The sequence below is a fragment of the Lipotes vexillifer genome, unplaced genomic scaffold, assembly GCF_000442215.2.
Source record: "Lipotes vexillifer unplaced genomic scaffold, Lipotes_vexillifer_v1.1 scaffold182, whole genome shotgun sequence".
NCBI classification, from domain to species: domain Eukaryota; kingdom Metazoa; phylum Chordata; class Mammalia; order Artiodactyla; family Lipotidae; genus Lipotes; species Lipotes vexillifer.
In genome coordinates this window covers 1,494,134-1,503,858 of record NW_006798798.1, presented here as the reverse complement: position 1 = coordinate 1,503,858, position 9,725 = coordinate 1,494,134, and the positions used below count along the sequence as shown (strand labels likewise).

General features: G+C 49.9%; 1 protein-coding gene across 1 annotated transcript in view; it reads right to left on the bottom strand.

Moving 5' to 3' along the window:
- Positions 1–9,725, bottom strand: part of ZNF536 (zinc finger protein 536) — a 155,731-nt gene that overhangs the window by 91,686 nt on the left and 54,320 nt on the right. Inside the window, exon 2 of the mRNA XM_007470931.1 lies at positions 3,340–5,514. Coding sequence (XP_007470993.1) covers positions 3,340–5,512 — 2,173 coding nt within the window. The 5' untranslated portion in view covers positions 5,513–5,514. The remainder of the gene's footprint in view (positions 1–3,339; positions 5,515–9,725) is intronic.

Below are 9,725 nucleotides of genomic sequence, written 5' to 3'. Positions count from 1 at the left end.
AGGGAAAGATGCAGAGATTAATGCCATCGGAGCATTTGCACGCGAGCCAGAAACGAGGGAGCATCAAAACAGCTGCCCCACTTTCTAAATGTCATAAAAGAGTAAAATTTATAAGCTGCTGCTTTCCAAATAGTTTCCCTTTGCATTGTACACGGAGGAAGAAATGACATCTACTATGGTGTGAAATTATTGGTAAGTCAAATCAACAACAACAACAAATATAAAACAAAGGGGAAAGATGGGGAAGTGATCTGTATGACTGGTCTTGTCCATTTTCTGTTAGAAAATATGACCTCTCAATTTGTCAAAGGTCCTAGTTTTCACAGTTGATCTTAAGCTTGGTTCTCAGCAGTTTGGAGAGCCAAAGAACAAACACATTTTCTGGTTCACTGGAATCATTTTCACATGTTCACTGATTCAAACATTCTTTTGCTCACATAACAAACAGCTGCATCCCACATTAGCCTAGCCAGTGACAGTCGCCCATCTCGGCAATAACTGTTTGATTGCAAACTTGACCCCTTCTTCGTCTCGGTCTGAGCAAGACATTTTTAAACAGCCACTCCGTTCCAATCCTCCTTTGCAAAGAATTACATCTGATAACAAAGGACGTCTCTGCCACTCATTGTAAGCCTTCTTCTGGAGATCTGTTCTAAGAGGCTCTCTGTAAAAAGGTTTTTTATGATGAATTCAGAACTACTATCATGTTAAGAGCAGCGATTTATAAAGAAGAATTCATTGGTTAAGATCTGAAAAAATAGTTTCTCAGGCCCTACTGACCCAGTTTTCAACAAAAAAAGAATCAAGTGATGCAAATTAAGTTTTAAGACATTGTTATGCAGTCTGAGAAATTTGTAAAACCGTGTTTTTGCAGTTATTTCTTAATAGAAGCCTTAATAAGTACTTCTTTCTTTACTTAAGGGCTTAAAGATTGTTTTTTTTCTCCCCTTCACCTTGCAGGTTTCTCTCTAACAGGTAATAATAAAACACCTATTGTGTCAAGATTTTTATTTTAATGCTTATTTTAATCACACTTTATACAAGTCAGACTTGTTGAAATAAGAGGGAAGACTAACCCGATTTGGTTAAGGGTCCTAATCCCAGGAAAACCTGAATGGCCCAGGCGTGCGGCTGATTTGGGCTGCATATTGGTATGCCATCAATTTTCCTACTTAGTCAGAAAATTATGGAAGTGTCTAATTTGAATATGAAGAAAACAAAGAAGTCAACCAGAAACGAAAGAATCCGTATTCACAATTGTAAGATACTTCAATGAGGGAAATAAAGTGAGAAGATAACCACGATTCAAGTATAATTCTCCTTTGAGTCCCAATCCCGGTTGGTTCTTTTAGGCAAAATGGGCTTTTTTCAACTGAGTATTTAGAGATATAGAAACAACAGAGATAGGACTAGCATGAGGCTATCACTTGGCCAGAAGGTGAGAAAAACACGGTAAACACGTCATTAATAGAGCCGAACATTTGGTGTCGGAATATTCTGCTGAGACCTTTTCATTCCAGCAGGGCTGGGAGAGGGAGGAAAATCTGTCAGTGTTAACTCCACGTCACTCCAAAAACTTAGGAAAGCCAGTATGCGCTCTGCTTTCTGCCCCAGAAAGGTCCCAAATCCCCAAAACCGTGAGATGACACTCTGCAGGGAGAGGGGACCTCCTCACAGGAGGCCAGAAGTAATCCTTCCTGACAGTAGGACACCTGGCACTTGGCTGCCTTGGTGCACAAAGATCCATCTCAGAATCCCCGCCGTCAGGCAGTGACACTGGAAAACCCTTCCCTTGCAAGTTTTGGGCGGTGGTCACTCTAGGCAGTGTGGCCTAGCCCTCCGTGGTGCTGGAGTTCCTCATTAAACTCTTCCAGAGCGTCTCACTGAAGTGAACTGCAAACAAGGCTAGGACTCCAGGTGGAGACAGTGTGTTTCATGGGTGTTTAAGCAGCGGCATTAAGTGCTATCGGAATCTTTGGAATGTGCAGTGCAGATTTATGTGTCTTAACAATTCTTTACTGGTTTGTAATAAGCCACCAGAGTCACACTTTATTTTAATACTAATTTTGTCCTAGAAGAAGGGTATACTGAAGCATGACAATAACAACACAACTAAGCTGGCATCTACTTAATAAGTGTGGTGGTGAATTGCCTCTAATACTGAAATATTTATTGAAACTGAGAAGGGAAAAAAAAAGAAAAGGGGAAAAAAACTTTTTAAAAATTACCCCTCAACAGTGTGCTGCCACATCTTTAACAGTGGGCAATGCAGTGCCTTGAGGTGCCTCAAACTGTCTTTCATTTTCTAGACTTAATGGCTGATTGCAGAAATCAATGTTGCCATTAGTAACAGGGTATTTGTTATGGCATGATTTCCTCTGTTGTTAGGCTGCAGAATGATTACAGTATTAGCGAGATGCTTTCTTTATAAAGGGCTAGAGATATAACTTTCAATTTACTGTCCATTAGTAAGGGGCTTTGGAAATACGAAGGCAACAAGCTTACCTGCTGTTAGGTAGTGATTTTAATTTAGCTGTCTTAGGCTAGTGAGTTTTTTTTTTCTTTCTTTCTTTCTTTCTTTCTTTCTTTCTTTCTTTCTTTTTTTTCCTCAAACTGGGCCAGGAAGCTTCAGCATTTCACAGACATTTTGATGACAGATTTTCTGCTTTGCTATTTTAGACCCCAAAGCTGTATCGCCCGTGTAACACAGTCCAATTTAAGACATGAAGTCGCGCATCTGTGTTTCAAACCTCTGTGCTTCTCCAAACCATCGGAGGAGAATGGTGTGGTTCTTCGGGTTAGAGGCACCTGAGTCAAGCTGTACTTTTGAAAGGGGGCCGGAGACAGGTTTGGTCTAGGGAGAGGCAGTGAGGGGCCCAAATGACAGAATTATGGGCATACACTTGGGGGGAGAGACGGTGAGGGTCTGAACTTACACATTCACATCCACGGATGGAGCCAAACAGCAGCTCCCGGGTTCCAGGGGTGATGGTGGACGGGGGTCAGGGCTCGAAATGGGGCCAGGTAATCACAGGGGAGGGTAGGCTATCCCAGCTGGCAAACATAACAACCGGCCATCTCCACCACACGGGAGGAGGATCAGCTTACTTTCCTGGTGGCCAGTGTTCAAGGGAAGGTCAAAGAGTTGAAAAGATAGCCTTCCCTTGAGGCAGGGCAGACAGGCAAGGTCCACATACAGCACAATGCCACGGTGAACTCAGAGCTGACTCTGAAGGGCAGCGAGGACCCTTCCCCACCGAGGCTGGTGCAGAACCAGGCCCCGGGGCAGGGAGGGCCCTTGCGCCAGCCACCGCTCCCCCATCTCCCCTGGCAACCTACCTGAGGAGGACGGCGAGGAGGGGTGTGGGCTGTCCTCCTGGGCGCTCCCGGTCTGCGAGAGCCCGCCTCCGACCCCGCTCTCCTCAGTGATGTTGGAGGAGCCGGGCGTGGTGGAGCGGCTCACCGACTGGGACTCCTGGTCACTGCCCGAGCCGCGCCGCTCATCGGGGCCCCCGTGCAGCCCGTCCTCGTCGCCCTTGCGGTCCCGCTTGTGGACGCGGGAGTGCACAACCACCTGGTGGTAGGTGCGGAACACTCGGCCACAGTCCGGGCACTCGGTGGGCTTCTCCTTCAGACTCCCGGGACCCTGCAGGTTGTACTCGAGAGCCTGGTGCAGCCCATGTGACAAAAAATCCCGACTGCCTTCCAAAGGGTCGAGCGTATTTGGCAGGTCTCTCTGACTGCCCGCTTTAGTGCTGTGAACCAAATCAGCAGGCATTTTCTGCTTGGAGCCATCTGCTCCCACTAACACGTACTCCCGCTTCTCCTTATCAAACAGAACTCCGGCGTTTGCCAAAGTGTCTTCGTGGTTGCGCTGTAGCTGGTGCTCTTTCGACAAGAAGCCATGCTCCATGGCCATTCCCCTGGCCATGAGCTGCCAAGCCTGGTAGCTGTTCACGGGGTCCATCTCAGCAGCTTTCGCAGCTGCCTGCAACCGCTCGATGCAGCTGGATTTCAATGGTGGCACAAGGTTGAGGCATCCCAGGAGGGAGTGCTTGTCGCCCTCGGGGACGCCGTGGGCCATGCTGGAGATGGGGGTCGGCAGCTTCCCCGCAACCTCCTTCTCCTTCACGGGTATCTCGCCTTTGCCATAGAGCTGGCTGGGCTCGCTCAGGCTGGCTTTGTCGGCGGCCATGAATGAGCCACTCTGCAGGCAGGAGAGGTACCTGGAGTACAGGTTGGCGTGGGCCTCTTGGGACATGCCGCCCATGGGCACAGGCACCTCGGCGTCGCTAGGGGACTTGCTCTTCACTGACAGCTTGTTGAGGTGGACCTTCATGTGGTTCTTCAGGAACCAGGGCTCTTTGAAGCGCCGGCCGCAGATCTGGCAGCAGTGCTCGAAGGAGTCTTTGTGCTTCCGCATGTGGCCCTTCAGGAACCACGCCTGGCTGAACACCTGTCCGCAAACCTCACAGCGGAACTCGTTGGCCGACTGCTCCCCGCCGCCGTTGGGGCCCTGGCCCTGGGCCGACTCGGCCGTGATGTGGGCCTTCTCCACGTGGCTGATGAGCTCCTCTTCCTGCGAGGCGGCGAAGTCGCACAGCGTGCACTTGTAGGGCTTGTGCAGGATGCGGATGTGGCGGTCCAGCTCCTCCCTCTTCTTGAACTTGCCCTTGCAGAAGGTGCAGCGGAAGCCGGCAGCGGGGGTCGCTGAGTCCTCCTGCACACTGGCCGGCTTGGGCGAGGGCACCGGGTTGGCCACGTCGGGCACGCTGTGGTTGGTGGGCAGGGCCAGGTTGCAGGCGGCCAGCGGGGGCTGCTGGGCGTGCGGCAGCGGCTTCAGGTCCGGCCGGGGCTGCAGCAGGCTGCTCTTCAGCTGCCTGTCCCGCAGGATGGCCCTCTCCTCCAGCTCGTGCAGCAGGCGGTTCTCCTCGCGCACCCGCCCGCGCCCCTTCCCCAGGTTGCCCAGCTTGTGGGTCCGCAGGTGAATCTTGAGGTTCCCCTTCTGTGCCGCCCGGTGGTCGCAGTAGGGGCACTTGAAGGGCTTCTCGCCGGTGTGAGTGCGCATGTGCAGGGAGAGGATGCTGTTGAAGCGGAAACGCTTGCCGCACAGAGGGCACGGGTACTTGCGGTTTTTGCGGGCGTCGTCCTCGATGTCGCTCATCTGGGACATGATGCCCAGGTTCTGCCCGTTGAGGAACTGCTGCAGGTCCACCCGCCCATTGAGGCTGGTGTCCACGTCCCGGCCCAGCTGGTTGGCCAGGAGCGCCATCTGACTGCCCATGGGCTGGCCACTCATGGGCACGTGGGCCTTCTCGTCGAGGGGAACCGGGGCCTTCTCCTCTGGGTTGGGCCGCGGATGCAGCTCGGGGAAAGCATGGCTGAGCTGGGAGGTGATCTGGTGCAACTTCTGACTCATGGCATACTGGCCGTTGAGGACGGGGCTGCTCAGATGGGGCTCAGCTTCCGGCGCCGCCGAGGACACTCCAAGGCACAGACTGGCTTCTTCCATCCCTAAAAATAAAAGGAGAGTTCAGATCTGTGCCAGGTACCGTGGCGCAGCGAATCAACAGCATCAGCTGGTGGGGAATTTGCATTTCATGCCTTACCTACACAGAATAATGCTAAGGAATTAGTCAAAAACAATAATAGGGCTTCCCTGGTGGCGCAGTGGTTGAGAGTCCGCCTGCCGATGCAGGGGACACGGGTTCGTGCCCTGGTCCGGGAAGATCCCACATGCCGTGGAGCGGCTGGGCCCGTGAGCCATGGCCGCTGAGCCTGCGCGTCCGGAGCCTGTGCTCCACAACGGGAGAGGCCACAACAGTGAGAGGCCCGCGTACCGCAAAAAAAAAAAAAATAATAATAATAATAATAATAAAATGAATTATTAAATATGCCAATTATGCAATATGGCACTGCCCCTCCAATTTGCTTTGGCGACAGATCGTCTTCCTTGTATTTTCTATTTACAGACTGCAATTATTCATTCACATTTAAATTATTAATGTTTTACCACTTTCAACACCTAATAACAAAATCAAGGGTCTACGTGTTAAACTTTTCCTCCTCTCCCCCCTTGTAGCACCTGCACCTGTTGGTTCAGTTCAAAGTTTGCCATAGAGCAGAATGGCTTTAACTGCAAGACCAAACTGACTCACTTGGAATTTTTGTTTCTGGTTACTATATTCAATATGTTCGCCAGTCGGAGATGAAAGAGATTATTTTATGATTTGGCAAAAAAAAAAAGAAAAAAAGAAAAAATCCAACCCAGTGGCACGATATTTACTGGTACATAATAAAACAAGATAACGTTTTGGGAAAAAAATAAAGTAAAGGACAGGCTTTAGAACAATAAAAGGGATTTTGCTTTAGTCAACAAAAAGTGCAGTAATATCTCATTAAGCTGATTAGTATGCTGCTTAGAAACAGTACTAGGTGCTGTAACACATGATTATAATCATAAAAATCCTTCAGTGTTTGCAAGGAAGCATTAACGAGGTATATTAAATTTTAAGGAGACTGCAAGGAGCGGCTTTGCAAACCTCAGAGATTAAGATTTAACTCTTATGTTACGAAACACTGTTATTTTGTCATTTGGTAACTGTGCCCATCAAAAGAAGTATAAATTACCTCGTGATGGAATTTTAGTGGATTGTTGAGACTGCTCAAATTTGGGTAGGGGGTAAAGACTTACATCACAGAGCGCGCTTTCCCTGTCCTTCAACTGGCATGATATCTGCGGCAGGGACTGTGATTGGGTTTAAAGAGATCTTTTATAGAACTAGATAAAAACCAATTAAAATCCAGGGACGATGCCATACGAAGTCTCAACCAAGTTTGAGTGTTTTTAATAACTTTCCCAATATACAGTAATGAGTACAAATTGTACCTGCAGTATGTGTTTTGCAGAAAATTAGAACTCAAAGCTGTTTGTTAAACGCTAACACTCAAAGCTGGTCGGCATAATTGGCTTTAATAGTCCTCTCTGCCCCTCTCCAGCCTGTGCAGAATGGCTGAAGCCAGGCCATTCGGGGGTGGGGCAGAGGGAACAGCTCCCTCCACATCAGAGCATGTGGGGAGCTCAACTCTGACAGGCAATGAATCCACGCCTGGGCTCCTTCTATTTCCAGATCTGCCTTCCACTTGAAGGAGTCCAAATTTGTTTCCTGCCACTGGAACAGTTATTGCACACCCATCCCCTTTGTATCCCAGTGTTTAGATGTTGGCCAGCCAGGTGGTCCAGGAGTACCCCTTAACCCCAGACAGGACTGACTGCTGGGCCAAGCGATCCCTCAGGGGGACCTGTGGGGACAGAGCTCAACTGTGGAGCAAGCACATTCAGCCCCGGTGGGGTCTGCTGCCTGTTGGGCTTCCTGCCAGGCAGACCATGCGTGGATGGAGGGTCTCTGATGGGAGACCTGACTTCCTTGGCAAGAAGACAGAGGCTGTGAGTCTGTCTTACAACAGAGGAGAAGAAAAAGACATGATGTTTATTTTCAGGAGTGAGAGAAACTGCAACCATGGTGCAGGGCTGACTGTCCATGAACAACTATATACACTCACACACACATACAGGCACACGGTCACTTGCAGTAAAAGAATGTTTCCAATTTCCATCTTTTCTTTTTGTCTCTGGTGGCAGTCTACACTTAAAAAAAAAAAAAAAAAAAAAGAAACCATTTTGGAGCCTGGTCAGAAAGAAGTAATTTCTCATGGAGATTCTTACATTCATTCAACAAAGTTGCTGAGTTTCCAATGTGTGCCAGGCCCTGTCCTTGGCACTGAAGATGCACTGGTGGACAACAAGACTGTCCAGCCCCAGCACTCATGGCACCCGCTGACCAGCGGGGAGGAGCAGGCCCAGTGTGAGAAGTTGCTGGGGCAGGACTGGGGCCTGGAAGGGCCCTGTCTAGAGCTGTTTCTCCACCTTCAAGCCCCATCCAGCTGCACTGGCTCCTCTCCTGTGCAAACATGGATCATGACCCTGAAGCCACTTGGGAGTGCTCAGAATTCAACCCAAGAGCTCTGGGGAAGTTTGGAAAGTCCAAAGCCAACATGGATGGCTCACTTCCAAAGGCTGCCCGGTTGGCCAGCTCAGAAGACATGAATCCAGGAAGATGGGCTATTTTCAGGTTACTGCTGCTGAGCTGACGCCAGTTCGGCAGGAGGGAGAGGAAGCTGAATGTGCAAATACAGCAAGACTGCAAATCAGGTTGGATGAGTGGCATCAAATTGAAGACCACCCCCCACCCAGTCACGCCGTGCAGGTAACAACAGCTCAACTTGTCAAATAGTGAACATGGGGTGTTTTCAAGTTAGGTTTGGATATGGAATTCTTTTATTATGCTCAAAAAATTTTTTTTCAGAGTCAACAAAGCTTTTTTTAACCCCCTTTAAGCCACTGGTCTTCAGGTGCCATTGTTGAACTCAGCATGTTCGAGAATGTGCAAAGGCACAGGTGGCTCCTTTACTCCCGAGCAGGTCTCAACTCACATATCCCCTTCTCACAAAGGCCCTCCATGTCCATCTCATCACAGAAAACTTAATCCCCGCAGCCTCTCTCTACACCATCACCTTACTTTCTTCTTCATGGCACTTACCACTGGGGCAGTTTTCTTGTCGACCCTTTTACAGATGTGCTTTGCTTCCATGCGGGCAGGCTCATGTCTGCCTTAGTCACAGATAAAGCCTCAGGGCCTAGAGCAGAGCTGGCTCATTGCAAACGTCCTGGCTCATTCAGGACGTTCTAACTGAATGGATGAGTGAGTGAACAGACCCTATAAACACAGCCCATAAAAGAAGGCTAACCTGTAGTAGAACCACTTTCACTCCAACTTCATGGGATTCAAATTCAGCTTTTGCAGAAGTCCTTGAACACCCAACAATCCAAATCTGTCAGAGTCAGAAGGGTCTTGGGCTCCCACCCAGAACCTGGGGGTCCAGAAACAGCCAAAGGAGAGCCACACCCCGACACCAGCTCTTTCACTATACGTACCCACAGTGGCCATCTGGGCTTGGACCACTTCTGATGGCCCAGCTGCTGGCACTAGGAGACACAGAGCAATCAACCCCTTCAGAACTTGATCATCCATCCTGGGATCCATGGGGGAACCCAGAATTTCAGCAGAGCTAGCCAGCTCACCAGGAGATGCTCTGAGGATTACGGCCCTCAGCCCCTCTAATGAGCCCCAGCAAAGCCTGTGCCGAGCCCCACAGTGAGGCAGGGCCACGCCTGGAGATCATCTCAGAAAGCTCTGTGAGACCTGACACCCTGTGATTCCACGAGTAGGTGCAGGTGCTGCCATGGGTCAGTCATAACCAATGCCAGCTGCTAGACTCAGAGCAAGGAAGGGGAGTGTGAGTTCTTGGAAAGAGCACGGGGTAATTGGTGTGCTGTCCCTGGGCCAAAGCAGCCGAGGCAGGACGAGCTGGCCCCAGGCCCGGCTTGGGACTCGCAAAACCTGGGTCGGCCCCAATTTCTCCAGGCTTGACACTTAATTCCTCCGGAATTCATTTACCCCTTATCTCAGTCATTCAGTAAATACTTGCCCGGGGCCTTCCATGTAGCTGCCCTCAAGGGCCTCTGGGTTCAAGGGGCCAGTGCAGGCAAGGCCACCAGTAACAGGGAAGCGATGGAAAGACCCCAGAGAGACTGAATCCAAAGTTTAGAGAAAGAAGAAACCATTGCAGACGAGGTATATAGAGGGGTGTGTGTGTGTGTGTGT